This window comes from Poecile atricapillus, chromosome 2 (assembly GCF_030490865.1).
Source record: "Poecile atricapillus isolate bPoeAtr1 chromosome 2, bPoeAtr1.hap1, whole genome shotgun sequence".
NCBI lineage: Eukaryota > Metazoa > Chordata > Aves > Passeriformes > Paridae > Poecile > Poecile atricapillus.
Genome location: NC_081250.1, coordinates 63,688,841 through 63,708,079, shown reverse-complemented (window position 1 = coordinate 63,708,079; position 19,239 = coordinate 63,688,841). Strand labels below are relative to the sequence as shown.

General features: G+C 40.1%; 1 protein-coding gene across 1 annotated transcript in view; it reads right to left on the bottom strand.

Annotated features, from left to right (window-relative positions):
- Positions 1-18,652, bottom strand: part of CAP2 (cyclase associated actin cytoskeleton regulatory protein 2) — a 69,225-nt gene extending 50,573 nt beyond the window's left edge. Inside the window, exons 1-3 of the mRNA XM_058830886.1 lie at positions 18,454-18,652; positions 6,713-6,837; positions 3,041-3,141 (exon numbers count right to left, since the gene is read on the bottom strand). Coding sequence (XP_058686869.1) covers positions 3,041-3,141; positions 6,713-6,836 — 225 coding nt within the window. The 5' untranslated portion in view covers position 6,837; positions 18,454-18,652. The remainder of the gene's footprint in view (positions 1-3,040; positions 3,142-6,712; positions 6,838-18,453) is intronic.
- Positions 18,653-19,239: the final 587 nt, after the last annotated feature.

Sequence of the window (19,239 nt, the reverse complement as noted above, 5' to 3'; positions counted from 1 at the left end):
TGAGGAAGCTCATAATAAACACATTACAAAAACCTGCATCTTGGCATTCTAAAGTCTTGCTTTCTTTGCTTTGCCAAGGCAAAGAGCCCATCAAACCTGCTTGAACCCAGCTTCCTCACTGGGACACAGTCTAAAGGTGGACTTACCTTCCACAAGCAGCTCCTTGTCATCCTTAACACATTTTCTGCAGTGCTGGATTCATGGCCTGTGCTGTAAAGTCACAATCTGCTTTATACTGATTTTGAATTTCCCTCATTCTGACAGAAGGACAGTTTTTGGTGTTGGCACATATGGTGAGTCAGCTTCAGGGCTGCTACAACTTGTAATGGTTGGTGACAGCCTCCAAGACACTGGTATGTCAAGCCAAAGACAGCTGTTTAGTAGCATTCCTGGCCACATTCACTCTTTCACTGATTCACTCTTTCACATGCTCTACAGTTATGACATGGACAGCAGAAAGTGGTTTCATAAAATCTGTGCCTGTAGCAGACTTTGCATTTCATAGAAATATCCATATAATCACCAGGTCTTTATTCCACACTGATAGAACAAGGAAAAGATCTTAGCTGCTCACGGTAATTTGTTTTAAACAGAGTATGTAAAAGCCTAACCATTCTCTCTGTCTTTTAAAAAGTGGTTAATTTCTTCAGTGCAGCTGGCCTCAGAGATTCACCACTACATGTACTGTAATTTGAATAAGAAATATGTTGCTCTCAAGATTGAGCCTAAGCAGAACTCTGATAAACTAATCTCTGTAAAACCCACTGTGCTGCTGTGTTTCACAGAGCCAGAAGCTAGCTATTAGTTTTTCTTTATGGTTTGTTTGTTTTGTTCTCTTTCAACAGACTTTGTAAGAGTACAGCATGCTGAAAAAATAGAAACAAGGCTCCCCAACAGATATCAGTTTTGTCTGAATTCTTCCTTTTGCCAGGCACACAAACCACACAATCGTTACAGCCATCAGAATGAAACGCATCATATTAAATCCTTAATTTCTTTGGCATAATATGAAGTCTCTCTTTCTCTCGTATTACCATTCTGGTCTGTCAGGTATGTGAGGTTTTTCAAGGCAACAGGTGTTTTTTGAAATAAAATACAACCTTCCCTTCAGCTCATTATATGAAAGAGACAGCAGCTGCAAGTATAATGCTGAGGACACATGGTCTATAAGACACCCAGAAGAAAAATACTCCTTGTTCCACTTGTTAAGGTAAAGCACAGATGTTGCTTCAGTGATAAGCATGAGCATAAGGCAACCAGTCTGTAAACCACTGTAAATCCAGAATCTAAGATTTCAGAATATTTAGTAGGCTGCAATCAGAATCATCAGTTTCTTTATGTAAAGAAAGCTAATGTCTAAGCTCATGGCACTAACAAATACTCTGTATCACAGCTTGCATTACACTATCATCAACAACATGCTAGGGACTGTCCACAGACTTGGCTGACAAATTATTAATAATCTTTTATATGGCCTCAATTATGAGTATGAAATAGTGACAAATGCATAAATTAATACACTTACTGATTTAATGGTTTAAACATTTACAGATAGTTTATATTAAAGAGGATTTAGCAATTTAGAAGGTTAAATGCAATCCCTTTCCCTGCTTAGTATTGGTAGTAAGGTTATTTTTGTATCACTCAGATCTAAACTGTTGAGAAATCAACTGCAAAATAATCATGTCTAATGAATGTAAAAACCAAGTTAGAATCAATCCTTTCCAGGGAGAAATTCTCTGTTCAGTTATGTTCATAATTCTTCCTCCAACCCTCTGACCCCCCCTTTATTTATTTTTCCCTAGTTTCTCTGAAGAACAATGTGCATATATTGTAGTTTACAGTATAATTGTCTAACCTTTATGAAGTGAAAAGGGAGTGCATAATTTCCTTAGAAAAACAAAGATCATCTAGAATTGCCTGGTCTCCTTACTCCCTCCTGTTTTCTAGGCCTAACTAGGTTAGAAACTCTGCCCTACAAACCAGAACATGTAACACCACAATAAAAAACACAGATCACAAATAATCCAGTCATCTCTCTCCGTAAGTAGACTGGTTGCTTTGGTTGTCCTGAAGAATATTTATGTTGGCCTTGCAACATGAATCTCAGTAGCTTGTAGGACTGCCTGTTTTTCTGGCTACAGTGTTTGTTATGTAGAGCAGCAGCAGCAATCAACTGGGAACTGTACACACAGAGGAAGGCCTGATGGCATGGATCCACTAGAAAAGTCAAAAGCTTCAAACTCCTTCAGATCCACCTTGCACTGAACCCAGATCTTTTGTGCGTGGGATGTTTTTGTTTTTTCTCAAATCTATACTGGTAAGCTGTTAGTGAGTCCATCCCTTGTCAATTCTATCACCACCCATTTTAGGGAAGACCAGCTTAAAAAAATAAAACGACACAACTTCTGATCACAAGGTTAAGATCATAAGGTTAGGAAGTACTGTCATCATGAAAATTATGCCATAGTACTTCCTTGCTATAACTTATATTTTTAACAAAAGGTCATTTAAACAGCTGAATCATTTTTTTAGTTTGCTACACTCTTACAAAAGAAAGAGATATCAGTAATAAAAACAAACAACCAGAACAAAATCGCTATATTAATTGGAATGATGATACACATGACTCGAAAACAACCATAGGAAGTTATCATTGCTTGGGCCCACCTGTTCTTTGCTCCTAATTTGTTGGAACATGCTCTTAATTGTGTTCCTGTCCTGCAAAGAGCTCAGCAGCTGACAAAACTATTCAAATTGCTTGTTACTGAGAATATTTATATATTTTGCATTCTATGGTGCTCAACTTTGGTGCTGTAGAAGGCAAGCAATCTCTTCTTATGAATCCATACAACCTTGTGCCCTTCCCAAACCAACTGTTCTCAGTGTTTTACACCAGGCTATCACTACTACAAGAATGAATAACTTAGAGTTTATTCTGCTATTAAGACACTCCTCTACTCAGAAATCAAGGCTGATCACACAGATTCCAAGACTTGTACACTTGTATCATCATGGGAAAATCTGTGTAAATACTTACATGTGTCTTCACATCACCTTCAAGAATCTTGCTGTACCTGAGAAACTCAGCAACACTTCCATTCAGCAGCCTATCAAAGGCTTCCACATATGGTGCTATGCCTGTAGAATAGGAATATTCCATTATAATGGGTTCATAAAGTATATAATGCATAGGACACGTGTAGCAGATGGAGGAGATGTATCATAGAAACCAAGGAGATTGCTGTAACTTCATTTCTGATTTATGAAATCAGTGAAAAAGGATGTAAAATTATTTTTGTCCACGACAGAAAGAAGAGAAAAAAAATCCCACTCTTGGTAGAACTTGAATAGGAACTTTAAGATAATTTCCTGTGTATAATGTAATGGGAAGACTCTTTTGTCTTAAAATAACAAGTGCTAAAACAAACGTCTCCCATCCCTTCAAAGGAGTGACCTGAGAAGTCTAACTCTCTTAACAAAATTCCCCTATTGTACTTTAACCAAATATTATCCCCTAAAAAGAACCTGCACTGTACTTAACAACTTAACAACTATTTTTAAATTACCCATTCCTGAAGATCACTGTGTTGTTTGGTGGCTTTTAATAGCAACCAATTCCATTTCCAGTAAGAGAGTCTTTGGAATGGGTTGACAGTAGATTTATGCGGTGAGATAAAGCTCTGTAATCTCCTCATTTTGTTGTCTCACCTTGCGAAACTGTCACTGGATAAAGAAGGCTCAAACAAGTATTTGAGATTACATATCCCATTGACTATATATATGAATTAAGCTGCTATTTTCAATATAGTACACAGAGCAGTTTCCTGATAAAGTGGACACTCAGAAAATGCAGATGGGCCTCAGTTTCTTAAGCATCTGGCTTCTACATGGCATTATGTAGTAGTTAAAATAGCAAAAATAATGTTTCCTTGGATGCTTTACAACCCTCTCTTTACCCCCTCATGTCTTGTCTGTGCCTCAGAACCTTTTCCAGATCTAGCATGAATGACACACACATGAATCTATGACTTACGTAGGATCTGAAAGAACAAGGTTAAAATTCTTCCCTGCCTCTCTCCCTCATTAATGAAGCCTGAGGATTGCTCTGAAGAGGTACCAGGCTTTCCCCAGAGAATTTTCTTTAACCTTTTGACACTCTATAACAATTGTGTTCAAATTCATAATCATGAAAGCCCTCTTTATTCCACAAGAGTCATCTGGCTCCATGACAGAAAAAAAGACAGGCTCTAGCAACTGGAGTTTGCAGTGGCCTGTGTGGAAAAGAAAATGTAGTTAGTCAGCTAGGTGGGATTTCAAGGCTCCTTTTGTTCTCTTGATGCCATTCACTGACAATTCTGAGGAATTTCTGGGCTTTCTTCCATATTAAGTGTTTGTGTGTAAACCCCTCAAATTACCTAATGCACAAAAGGTTTTAGCTGTGGAGATGCTTTCCAAAGCCCATTTATGTTCTTTGTAAGAGTCATTGTAACATTTTCCTTTAGAGCAGAGTTTTACATAACAGTTCATCAAATTGTCCTATGCAGAACTAGAAAGCAACTATGCTATTTTTCACTTTTCAATGCAGCTCACTCCCAGGAGCATTTACTAGAATTTGCTGTGGGCCATGCAGAGCAACAGAATGATTTATTTGCAATCCTGCTGTTGTAATGCCATTTAGGAAAACAGTAAAGGTACAGATATCCTGTAACATCCTGTTTCTGAAAATGTATTAACTGAAAAGCCAAGGCTGATTTTTTTTTTTTTTTTTTAATAATTATAATTATGGAATGGTCTTTTAGGGGATGGAGGTCACGGCTGAAGAAAGAAATATACCTCCATTTCAACTGGAGATTTAAAATAGGTCACACTCTGGCACGACTGTCAATTTTGATGGAGAAAAAGAAAAAAGAGACTTGTAAGACTGTTTCCTTTGCAGTGGCTGTGTTGGTGTGTGAACCTCTGCAGAGGCAGAGTGGTGTTTGGGGCACTGTACACACAAACTGAAACTGAAACCAGTCACACAAACAGAAGACTTTCCCAACTGCACCAGCAAAAGCTGATTCCTGAGTCCTTGTGTGAGACAGCTCTGCATGGAGACGTCACGCAGCCTGGCAAGCACCCCATGGTGCTGCTCATCTCAGCTTCTTACTGCAGTCTCCCAGTGGGTGTGTTTTATAACCACACTTCAACAAGACTTCTCAGTTGATTTCTTCTAGAGATCTGTTGGGGCGTTCAGGCTCTGCTTCCCCGGGGGTGAATCTTTTCACCTGAGCTCTTAGGTCAGGTCAAGAATATAAGCAGTTTGCATGGAAGTACCTGGCATGATGAGTTATATCCTGCTCTGAAAGCAGCCCTGGTTCTGCAATACTGTGCTCTGGATAAATACAGGTTCAAATAAATGGACCCATTACATGACTGAATTCTTTGAGAATGGCACAATTCTGAGTGGTGATTGATTCATCTGTTAAATACTTCTCCCTGACTTTGCTACAGTTTACTAGCTGCCTAGGTTTTCTCTGGACTGCAACCACTTTTTTACTGAACCTTTCTGTGACTGACTAACTCATCTGCCATGGAAGGCTGCTGGAAGAAACTCTCTTCCTGCCACAGAAACACACTGCTCTCAGTCAGCTGCTCCACAGCAGCTGCCACTTTGCAGGCCCGTGGCGTACAGTTCAGGCATGTGTTGACTGGCATAAAGGACAATACAGCAGCTCACACACTTCACTTGCTGCTGTGTCAGTAAAGGAAGCTGCCTACAACTTTCCATGTGTCCTGAAGCTTCTGTACAGCAGCTGAGTCCATGCTGGGATGTGCTCTTCTCTAGAGAATGCAAGAAAGGGCAAGGAATACAGAGAGCAAAAAACATGAATCTAATAAAGAGATGTATGTTAGGGTTCTGGAAGACAAAACAAGTTTTGGAGAAAGGAAAGAGCACTTCTATTCTACCAGATTTAGAAGTACCACACATGTAAAGTTATTTAGCCTGTAACTTTCAGGTACCACAAAATTTAAAGGGTGAAAAAATATGATTTGATGGTATGATGTGAATAGACAAAGAATAGGGTTTTTTTGGTATATTCTCCAAATATACCAGAATGTAGTGCTTTGGAGAGCCACTTGAGAAAAGAGAGCTCAAGAGATAACAATGTAAGGCCATGGATGTATAGCAGTCCTTAATGAAAAAATGCTTCCTAATAAACTCATATTTGATTAAGGATGATAAACAAATTAAGTGGGTCTGCACCGTGAACTTCAGAGAGAGCTGGCAAATCAACAGTGTTTATATTGGTAACTTCTATAGGATTATATATGTTCTACATTTAGGGGATGTCTCATTTCTTCTGCTAATTGGCCTCAAGCAGACATTTTCACCTGGGGAATTATTTACAACAATGTAAGTTGTAAATATAATTGTTAAAATGGAAAGAGTAATAAAGTTTGAGACATTGAGTATATTTAAGAAACAGTAAAATCATTAATTTTCTAGGCCATATTAGTTTAGAACTGGACATGCTACCAAGTTTGTCACGTGACATTTCTAAATAATTTTTTGAAAATATTTAAAATATATTTATATTTAAATATTTAAATTATTTTGATACAGAATTTGTAGAAGTTGGGATCGCATTTCCTCTTAGAAAACAAACATACATTACTTGCAATTTTTTAATAACAGAGAGATAGTACTTCAAAATAACATACTTACTTCCATTGACTCCATTGATGCCATCACACTCCATTCCACCAGATCTCTGTGAATCTGAAAATAATGATTCAAGTCGAGTCACTGCATTCTCCAATCTCTCCATCAAGCCATGAGTCTCTGCCATTCTGAAAAAATCATTATGGATAGAAACAGTGTTAGGATCCTCTCAGTAAAGTTCTTGCTTCATGCTGCAGTTCTGTTCATCTTGTGGCTTTTTCTTTTATGGTAAAACTCTCATTTTTTAAGCATTGTCTTTCTGGCACATAAGCAGCTGCAGTGAAGCAGCTGACAAAGGGTAACTTGCTTCTTTGTCAGCAGGGAATCAGATCAGGTCCTTCCTTCTAAGTAGCAGGTTCCAACCACTGCTAGCATAGCTTTTGACAGTCTGCAAGTGAACAACTTATGACAAAATGCGTATATATGCTCCCAACCAGATCTTAAGATGACTGGAATAGCTTTTGAAGTAATTGGTAAAATCTTATGCCTACAATGACTTGAATCAGCATTTACAGAGACTAAAATACAGATGCAATCAATACTCTCTGATTTTTGAAAAGGTTCATTCTGAAATTTGCCTCGGTCTTTTATGCTTTGTACTAGGAGTCAGCCACTTGACTGAAGACTACACAAAAATCCAAGAATGTCTTCTGTTTATTTTTCTTATATGATTTACCATCACTTTTTTTTCCTACAGAAGTATCAAATATGAACCAGTGTTTCCCAAGCTTTTAAAATCAAATGCTAATTAACATTTGGATAGGAAAAAAAAAAAAATAAATCCAGAGGCCTGCTTGTGCAGTACTGCTGCAGTGCTTTTGATTTAAGATTAAACAGAAATTAGGTTACATTTTTAACAACTCACACATTGCCTTCTTTCCTCACAATGTGATTATCTGCTCTCCTACATGTGAGGCAGTGTAGGCATTGACATTTTTGAATATTGGCCAATCTCTCAGGGAAAAAAGTGCTATATACCATTCAGAGTGAGAAAGAGTTATATAAGCAAAGGCAAAGCTATGTTTAAATCCCCTGATTTAAAGTGAGTTTAATGTACATGTTCCCCACTTAAGGTTGTGAGTGTTTGATTCTGGTGACATTCAGCAAGGGGTGTATGTGGTGATGATGGCTTTTGATTAACATAATCCCTGTGATCAGTTCCATCCCAGCCCCCACACTAGGCTGCATCCCCTGCCCAGCACCACAATGTGCAAAAGCAGGAGCAACAGGGGAATGCACATCCCCAGCTGGGGCAAGCAGGGAGCCAGAGGCTCTCTGGAGCCATCATCGTGTGGTGTTCTGCCACAAGACATTGATTCCTGTATAGCTTGGAGAGTAGAACGGGTAGGCAGACGAATGGAACAAATGTGTATTAGTTCCTAAAGAACAGCCTGCCAGAAGTGCTAGCATTGCAGAGATATTAAAGCCTAATAGCAGATTCCAATAAACTGCACCACTATGCAACACTCAGCAACCAAACCAAACATTGCTGCTTCAGTGTCTCCACAGCCAGTGCAGAATGCCTAAATGTCATAATTAAAAAGTAAAGTGGCATGGAAAGAAATGCTTTCACTTACAAACTAGTACTAATAATTCTCATTAATAAAATATAATAATATTTTTCTTCTAAAAATTTAAGCATGAAAGGAAATTAGCTACTAGGACTGTGGAAACACGTGCAAAGCTCTTGTGCTGAGTCATGCTGCCTTTCAGACGGGGTGGGACCTTCAGACTTTACCCCATAAACGTAATGAGGTTTATGTTTGACCTAAAGGTGAAGCAGAAGATTTTACAGCACAAAACCTTGGGAGAACCATTCTCATGTGAAAGTTTTGTCTGGAATTCATGGGGTTTTCCTATTTTTATTAAATAAAAAATCAAACCCCCAAAAGAGGATGACATTAGACAGCATGTATATGAACAGTGTAAAAATTCAGATGGGCTCTCTTGTCTTATCACAGAATGGGCCAGGTTGGAAGGGAGCCCAGAGGGGGTCATCTGATCCAACCTTCCTGCTCAAGCAGGATCATCCCAGAGCACATGGCAAAGGATTGCAGACAGTTCCTGAATACCACCTGTGAAGGAAACTCCACAAGCTCTCTGGGCAACCAGTTCCAGTACTTGGTCACCTGCACAGTAAAGAAGTTCTTACTTATACTCAGGTGGAACTTTTTGTGCATCAGTTGCTGCCCATTGCCTCTTGTGCTATCGCTGGGCGCCAGTGAGAAGAGCCTGGGTCTGTCATCTTGGCACCCTCCCTTCAGATACTGGTGAGGTCCCCTCTCAGTCACCTCTTCTTGATGCTGAACAGGCCCAGCTCCCTCAGCCTTTCCTCATGAAAGAGATGCTCTTGTTGCTTGATCAGCATTGTGTCCCTCCACTGGACCTGCTCCAGGAGCTCCATGTCTCCCTTGTCCTGAGGAACGCAGAACTGGACACAGCAGTCCAGGTGCAACCTCACCAGGGCTGAGCAGAGGGGTGGGATCACCTCCCTTGACCCACTGGTAATGTACTTTCTTTATCCTGCAAAATGCACACTATTTTGTTTGAAAAATCTATTCACTTTAAAAAAACACACACATTTTTTTGTAAGGTTACAAATATCTTGGCAGGAACAAGATGAATGTGTCAGGGGAGCTTCTGAAATATTCAAATTTTTATGAGAATATTAAACCTTTCCTTAAAACAAAGCACTGTTAATCCTAAAAAATATTATACATACATGCTTTTCACATTTTACCCTACTACATAAAAGCCTAAAATGATGTCTATTTTAAAAGTTCTGTTTTGAACCAGTCTAAAGTCTGACTGGTGTAAGATAGCATATTAATACATAACACAGCATACATTCAACTGATTTCATCAGTATTTTAAAATACATTTTTCGTATAGTACCTATTTGTCTTTATGTTAAGATACAGTCTGGTAGGTTGGGTTTTTTCTAATTCGCCTCAAATTTTTCCTTGATGATGTTATCAAATGTCACAAAAATTATGCACAAACTTCTATGGAAGACCTTACTTTTTGGCCTCTTCAGCCTGATTTTGCCTGTGAAAGAATCCAACTGTTTGATTACAAACTCAATAACTTGAGTGCACACACCAGGAGTTTCACAAATGAGCAGACTTGTAAAGTTCTACCCAATAGATGGCTTTCTGTAAGACACTAACAATACACATTGCAGTGTCAGATGTTATGGGGAATAACCCAGCTCAAATACTTGAAGGATCTTTTTATGCAACACTTTTCTGCTACAACATATTCTTTTACTCACTATAGTCTTCACAGCTTTATTTTATTCTCATCAGATGGAGAACTACAATGTTGCTCTTCCAAAAGCAGGCATCACCAGCAATCACAGAATAATATATTGTTAGAGTCTTTAAACACAAGTAGAAACCAATTTTACCCAAATATTAGGGATGTCAGGTTTCTATTCTTTTTATGTAAAACATTACACTAAATAATCATCATGTTTACCCTATGTCTACCTTTTTATCTGAACATTTATATATTCATGAATACATGGTATTTCCATATATATATAAAATGTACATCATGTACATAAGAATACAGTTATGCCTGTCATGTATGAATAAAGTACAAGAACACTTTTGTGATTACTGTACATAACACTAAAAGTGCAAATCAGTTGTACATATACTAATCTTACATTATCTTACATTTACACCTCGCTTTACCATTAAATGACACAGTGTTATCTACCTTACAAACAACACAGGAATTAATGTTACTGTTCTAAACATCCACTGAACAATAGCATGAAAACTCTCTTCAGCCATTCTCAATCTAAACACTAACATCTTTGCTCATTTATTGGGATTTACGTATTTGGCTCATATTATGACACACTTCAGCAATTTCTTGGCCTATATACAGCTGTTTGTCTGATTACTTTTTCCACACTGCACTCTGCATAGTCAAACAGATACCACAAAGCCACAGCTCCAAAGGAGTCAGAACACAAACGACACAGCTTGACTCTGTGAAGATACTATCTGCCATGATATAGCATCAGAGCTTATATTATAAATAAATAATAAGATTGGTCTACTTCCAGTGTCAAATTAAATCTCTGCACATTAGAGAAAACTAAAGAGGATGTAAATATGTCTGTGGCATGCTTCCACTCTCATAAAGCATGTTTTTACATCAAGACAGACTCCCTATCTCACCTGTTAGGATTTTAATTAAAGATTTGATCTTGAAGTGATTATCAGGGTTAATCATATATCTTTTCCCAGAGTTGATGCTGACCACACATAAGGAATTAAAAATAACAATGCTTCAACTCCCATGTAATCCTTATCTAGTTGCTCTCTTGGTGGAGAAGTACACTGTCCTTCACTGAAAATAAGGTCACCTAAGAGTCGGGAAAGGTATTAACACAAATCTACTGACAAATCATTTAAACACTAACATCGGTAACTGTCTCTTGGGCACAAAATCAAGACAGACGATCCACAGCTCTGCCCTGTCTACTGTTAGTGGTATCTTTTTTGGGTGTGCTAATGGCATGTGGTAATACTACCATCTGTCATTTCTTCCATAAAAGAAGTAAAGCAAAAACCAGGTAGAACAAAGCATGCTGAAACCCAAAAAGCAATTTATTTTTTTTATAGACAGGCCTTGGAGATCACTGCTGTCCTCCCCAGCTGTCTCAAAGCACCATTTATCTATTATCAAGGGAAAAAAATACTTGACTAGAAGTAGACTAGAATTTCCTGATAAACCGATCCCAAACAGCAAACTTTAAGTCAAAACACACGTACTATTCCTGTTACTATTGTATGTGACTTACAACAGAGGACAATATTGCTCCATCCTCAAGAAGAAACAAGTTGTAATGAATGCACAGGGAAAAACAGTACAGTAGTGTAAGAGGGGAAAAACCCCCTATGATGACATATCAGGCATGTAAAAATGGGGGTTTTGCACAAAGGAATGGTGCTACCTTGTAAAGTATGAAATGATTCTCACAAACATCAGCAAGAAATAAAGTACAAAGTTCCACAGTTTGTTTTACTTCCTAGCACTCTATTAATTTGAAAGGAAAAGAAATGACTTATTAATTATTTGCTTTTCTCCCCTGCTCCCACCTAGTACCAGTCCTTCCAAATTAATCTAGCATCTGATAATTGATGCCAGGTCTCACTCATGTTCATCATCTGAGATCCTACATGTCAGATTTGGATTTCCTCTCTATGCCAAAAATGGGCAGATGCCTAGAACAGTATATAGGCAGCAATGTGGCATTTTAATTGTATTTACCATTGCTTCACTGCTTGGAAAATCACACTGGTCTTGGAAATACAGTATCTTGCACATGTGCTTTCTCTCTTAATCTTTTAATAAACTGCTACCAAGATATGAAATAAAATACACAACCCCCCAGATTGCCAGCTGGTACTATCAAAGAGCCAGTCATGAACATTTTATAGATCCAAAGCACTGTGTCCTCTGAGAGTTCCTCTGTACAATTTATGTCAACACATATCAAGGGAGGAGAAATGCATTCCTGAACATCCCCTCAAATTACAACAGCATCTTACGGCACTTCATTTCTGACAAAACCACAGACATCCTAGGTCTAAAATGGCTCTTTTTCCTGTATCATCATTCAAACATCTACATATGCAAGCTATGTTGAGCAGGCAGTCTGTTTGCCACCTTTGGCATGAGACCCAAATTCCTGTTGCACCCCATTCTTGTTCAGACAATACAAATCCACGGGGTTGGGGTGTTGGGAGTTGCTCATTCCCAGACAGATCTCAGAAGCAGCTCAGTACTGGCTGAGTGGTAAGGAGGAGCACCTGAAACTCTCTGGGTTGCTATCATAAAAGATTCTGGGTGGACAATGCAAAGGGAACAGTGGTGAGAAGAAAGTATGTGTTAGTAGACCAATAAGAACATTGCCTTATATGGTTTGTGTTATGTTTTCCATTAGCTGTAGGGAAGGAATGCAAACAGAGTCTTCTCAAACTGATGTCAATTTGGATTAAACTAGAAGACCTCTCAGTAAGGCCCTGCGTGAGAAGAATGACTTGAGTTTCAAATCAGAGTCTTTTTTATTGTTTTGCTCCTAGATCTACTACAAGCTCATTTGGGAACAATTCATTCTTAAGGATAGAGAATTATTTTATTTTTAAACCTAGTTAAAATAGATAGTTTTGTATATGAAACAGTATTAGAATTTTAACTGGATTTTTTTTGTTAAGATGGACAGTTATAACTGAAATAGGAAAAAGACAAAAATGTCTGTATGACTTTTGCTTTTTGTGGATGGATGTGCCATTTTGACAATTAAGCTGATGTGAAGTCTTGGCTGATTCTAGTATACTAATCATAAAATATTTCTGTAGCTCAATGTGTTAAACCCACTGATATGCTATGAATGAGTCCCTTATGGCTGTGCATGAGAATGTGCTACATCAATTATCCTGTGTGTGGACTTCTTTCTTTGGCATAACCTCTCTGTGTTTTTAAAGGGCTACTTTTTATAATTTAAAAAAAAATTGCATAGAAGAGGTAAAAGCAGGTTCATGTTGAACCTCTTCCATTTAACCCAAGTGTTTTCCTTTGTCTGGCCTTATGCTGTTGGTACCACAAAGCATGCTTTTCTGTTTGCATTCTGGCTCTTCCTCTGCTTCTCCCCCTCTCCTAGTGATCAGGCTGCTGTCTACAAAAACGTGTTGAAAAAGAATAGAGACCTTTTTTCATCCCACTGTTCAGAAAAATTGTAAAACTTGCTTCATAAAACAATCTCTATTTTGACAAATACCCCTAAGACTGTTGATGCATTTTAGATTTCTTATCACATCCCAGTTTAGTCCCATAATATAAGTGAGCAACTGCACACATCAAGCTGTATGTCTACAAGTCAGTGTAATAATAACATGGACTGCAGTTAGGCCTCTGATAATTTAATATGAATTCTTTAAAATATGTCATGTGCTCATGTATGTACTTAGTATCTCCTGGAGTATCAGTTCACTTTCTAATTATCTGGAAGTTCTGTGAAGAGCTTCTATCCCTTGCTGAATAATTTTGACTGTCATGAATTTTGTGATCACAAAGAGCGAGTTCATTATTTAATGATATACTGAAGCAGTCAAGACTTGACAGTCTGTGTAAGCATGATTGACTTAAAATAACCAAGGCAACCCAGTTTCTAAGTACATTCTGCTATTCCTTTTATGCTCCCTTTTCATATCACCACTGCTCATAGTCTTTTGTCTTGGGTTTAATTTTTTTCTCTCCATCCAATGAAGTGTATGAGTTTTAGTATCTCTCCAATCAACAGAAATGCAGTGTTCTTAGCCACCTCGTTTACTATATATTAGTGAGGGGCTCTTGATGTAATCAAGCATCCTAAAGGCCTTAAAAGCCATTTAATTACCTGTCACAAGTCCAATTACTGTATGTAAGCAGACTGCCTTGCTGAACCGAGAAAATACTGCATGTAGGCATTGACTTTATTCAAGTGCTTCAGTTCAGTTCATAATAACTGAACAGTAAGATCCTTTATGCTATGGTTCCAAACAAATTGAATTTGAACTCTCTGAAAGGGTAAATTCCACAAAGTACAAATGTTTCAGTACTTCCAGGATGTGAAAGGAAAAAAACAAAGAAGGAAGTTAAAACTAAGTGAAAAGTATTGCAAGGTCTAAAAACAGAACCTGTAAAATTACTTCTGAAGAAAAGACAGGACAACAGTTATTCAGTACCAAGGTTTGTAACAGTTTTGTTTGCTGCACTGGTGGCCTTTCACAAGGCTTCCACACCCTACTTCTCATGCATATCCATATTATCCTGAAGCCTGAATAGTTGGGCTTGATTTCAGCCGGGTTTGCAAGTGTTCCTGTTCTCACCAGAACATCCTGCTGCAATCTGTGTCTGATGGTCTCAGGCTCATCATGGCTGCTCCACTCAGCCTGCAGCTGGTGACTCGTCCTCCAGCATAGCACCAGCCAGGAGGCCTTAAGTAAACTTTCTGCTATATGAGTCCTCCCTCTGCTCTGTATCTCAGTTGGGATCTTTACTGGTCACAAAAACTTAAGGTCTTCATGCATCTCTCATTCTAAAATTCATCCCACTGACTTTGCAATACTGCTAGCCTTGCAATTTGTGCCTCTGCTTCTGATTCAGGATGAAATGGGCCATCTGCTACTAAAAAAGACCTTTCTATTTCCTGATATAACCTGGTTACTACTTAAGAGATCCTAAGCTTTAATGATACCCATGCAACCTACTCACATACAAGATCTCAGACATTTAACTATTTATCCCTCCTCTATTTCAGTGTGACATCTTGCAAAACCCAGAGAAATCAAACTGGACCTACTCTAGAGGCTTGTAAAAGCCTTTTTGAGGATGGCTGATGCTTTAGAGGACCCAGAGCTGTTAGGTGAATTAGTCTGCTGTTTCTAGATGATGACAGATTACACAAAGAAATGTAAATGATTCTTTGCATTCCTTCCAAAGAGCAATTAATTAAATATTTAAACTAATACAAAACATAGCTTAAAGCTTAGGATCTGAGCAGATCTTACTGGAAAAAATGTGCCACTATTTAATTATGTAATTGAGCATTTCCCTATTTTTTATTTTTTTAAATATAGCTACAAAAGCATTAAGGCTTTAATTCCGAGCATACTACTACTGGTATTTGGAATTCTACAAGCAACCTCTTTGGCTTGCTGCTGTCTGAAAAACTGTGGGTCAGACAAAGCAATTCCCATTAGCATATACTCAGGAAAGTAGTCTCAGCGGGACCTTTTAAGTAACAAAAAGTCCCTGAAATTGACAGTCAGAATATCTTAAGTGCACAGGTGCAATTAAGCCAGCAGTAGGGAGTATGTGTATAGACTAGTGGTGTCCATGCCATAAAGCCTTGCTAAATGGTGACAGAAGTCACAGAGTTTTAAGAAGCCCCAAACTCCCTACTCTTGATCAAGTATCTGAATCAGCATAATCGTTGCCATAGATGCAGCCGTGCTCATGCATGCTTTTGTCACTTCAGCATACAGTGCTTAGTAAAGGTGTTGCTATTCTGGTATAGCTCTTAGCAGAGACATTCTGAAGAAGAGCCGAGTCTTCAGAGTTTGAAATATTTTGTATTATGTAAGCAACTGGAGTGGACTTTGTACCACATGGAAATGGTAACTCCCCAATTGTCTCTGCTACTGCAAAAGATGCACTTGAAGTTTTAGAAAAAGGGATTATTTATATATAGCAGGGGTACTTCATCAAGCAAAATCCTTTAACCAGTCCATAAAAACACAGAAAAATAACTGCAAAAATGCATGCCTTATTTATCATAGATATTTCTTTGGTTTTGCCCCAATAAGCATGATAAGCAAAGAATGTTCTCTTTCATGTAGTCAGATGTTCCAGCAGCAACTGCAGCTATTGAGTTTGCTGCTGTTGCACGTGATGTTAGAACTCGTGCAGAACCACTAAGAATATTCTTTAACGTATTTGGCAGTTCATCATTTCTATTCCTAGAGCTCAAACCAATTGCAACTTTATTGCCACTGACAGGCCACAGATTAAAGCATAGATTAGCAGACTTTGTCCAGGTGATGTTGCAAATCAACAGGGAGCCTGAGAGCTGAATACAAGCTGTCTGTTTCCAGCCTTCCATACTTACTGCTAATTCAGATTACCATGAATTTTGGACCTGGGTGAATTTTAATTATTTTTTTTTATTTCAAACTTAGGGTTCCCAATGTATTTTGCATGGTTAATAAAAATTATACAGTTGGATCATAAAGTCTAATGATGGAAGGAAATTTAATTTAATCTTAGTACCCTTGCTCCTTACGGTATACTAAGAAGCATTTTTCTCCACTGAAGTGGGAGCCACAGCTGACAAAGAATAATGAAAACATGTCAGAGGTCGGTTCTACCATAACAGTAAATAATGCACATCCTCCTCATTTTTATTTAATTGAGAAAACATATTTTATTCATTAAGTTTGGAGTTGTGCCTGTCCACCTTCCATATCTGAGCAGCACTCAAGGGAGAAGACACAAAGGAATCATAGGAGTATTCAGAAGACTTGCATTTTTGTTAAGCCCAAGACCAAAAAGACCATATTTTTGTATGTGTCTGGCTTTGTTACAGAAGGTGGATTGCCTTTGTTCTCGTGCAAACTTGCTCAAAATAGAGCCAGTGTTATGAAATCATACTGCTGAAAATGCATAAAACCAGAAAAAAAGTTTATTATCATTTGCACAGTAAGTAATTAAAAGGAAATGTTAGGATAAAATTTGCATAAAAATTAGGATATCTGACTCACAGTAATGTCTTAAAAGGGCATATTTGAGAGTACTGTATTGAGTTATTCCATCTACCACTCTACTATTCTAAATAATTCTTAAAGTTACATTTCTGAAGTAGGACAAATTTTCGGATTACAATTTCACAAAACAATGAAACATGGTAGTCCATAAACCACTGCCACTTTTGCCTGGCTTCGAAACAAATCTGCAGGTTTATCCAACTCAGACCCCGTGCTAAACAGATCTCTTCCAACTATTTCCTAATGGACTGGCCTCTTTCCTAACATTTTCCATCACTCAGAAACATTTAGGTAAGGTATATAAAGAAAGCTTTCTTCCCCAGATGGTCTTTGTTTTTAAGACTGCCCCTACACATTACAAAATCTGAATTCCACTTGATAAAAATCCTCACTGTTGATGCTTTAATGCCAAGATACAAATCTACAGCAGTCCCCAAAGCAAGGGACAGATTGCACGTTTTTAGGTGAGGTCACGACAACTTCTCCTCGGCTTTGTCTGGCTGCGTCTCTGGGGGAGTGCTCCTGATGTCAAGTTACCTCGGCTTCAAGGGTGTTCATTTCTGCCTTCCTCTTGCCCCCTCTGAAAGCTACCTTGTATTTGAAGAATCCTTTATATATTTTTATGTAAAGGTATATACATTATGCCTTCAGGTCGCTCACCCTAAGATGCTATTTAACCCTTTCTTCTGGGCTAAACCTGCAGGCTCTTCTGCCACCTCCACCACACGCACACCTCCGGCTCCAAGGGCGGGGGGATCCAAGGGCTCGGTGCCCCGCTTCCCACCGGCACTACAGCCGCCTGCCTCAGAATTAGATCATCTTACGCTGATTAAGAGAGTTCAAGACCGGCACCGCTTGACAGCCAGGTCTGCACAAAACAGCCGAGGGCATTTTTAATCACCCGGTCGGCTGCCGGGACCCGGGCCGGGGGCACAGCCGAAAGCACCCCCGGAGTCGCTCCCCGCGCTGACGGGGGGCTCGGCGGAGGAAATCCAGCTTCGGCCCCAAAGAGGATCCCTCGCATGCCGTGGTATTTCGCTCGGGTCTCCCCTCTCCCAGCCCAGATTACTTCCTTCCCACTTATCACCCGGGGGAAGGGAGGGAGGCAGGGAGGGGGAGGTTTTCCGTGCGCAGCGCGGCGCAGGTGACAGGAGGGAAGTCGAGGGGCAGCGCGGGCCCCTGACCCAGATAGCTCTGCCCGCCCAAGGAATAACTCTGCCGCCCTGCCGCCCCCGGCCGAGCCCGGAGTCGTGCCCTCATCACTTTCCCCCTTCCCCAAGATGTCCGCTGCGGCTGCTCCTGCCGCCGCCACCGGCGGGAGCGCACCCGCGGCCCCGGCCGCGCCTGCCCGGGGCCAGGGGGGTCGGGCCGCTCCCGGCATCCCGCCCCTCCCGCCGCCGCCTGCTCTTGAGTTACCTGCTTTGATGACCCGCGTAGCCTTTTTTTTTCCCCCCTCCTCTCTGCAATGAAAATCCGCGGCCGGTCACTCGCTCCCCCCCTCCCTCGCCTCGCCGCTGCTCTCCTTCCTCCTCCTCTTCCTCCTCCTTCTCCTCCTCCTCCTCAGCGGGAGCCGGTGTCAGTCAGTCACATCAGCTGCCCGGGCAGGCAGGGAGAGCAATGCCCAGCAGCTTCCGGGAGTGCCAAATAAAGACAAGTCCAGAAAGGGAGAGAGACGGTGGCAGGGATGGAGAAAGAAAGCAAAAAGTGGGTGGAGTGTGAAAATGGAGAGAGAGGGAGAGGGAGAGGTGTCTCACGGCGGCGGCTGGGAATCTGCGGGGAAATAGCAGTGGTGGAGCATCACGGAGGAGCAGAGGAGAGCGCGGGCAACTCAGAGTGGAGGGCACCCATGGTCGCTGATACGGTGGCCCTGATTTTGCCCATCGGGCACGGCTTGAGAAGGTTGGAAGTGAGCACCCCGCAAAACACTGGCCTGGTCCACAGTGGGAAAGAAGAGTGGGCCCCGTGTGGAAACCATCAGACCCCTCATCTCACATGGCAGGGAAGGTCGAGGGCAGTCTCACGTACACCTGGATACTTCATTGCCTACTCTGGGCTGCACTAAATTGTGGCAGCCTGACCACAGCTGTAGCTGGGCCCGCGGTGGGGCTGCTGCCTTCATTCAGTGTGGCCATGAAATTAGGACTTCCAGTGGGCAGACTCCCGTGCTTAAGGCCTCATTTGTTGGGCTCTCTGGGCTTTGCA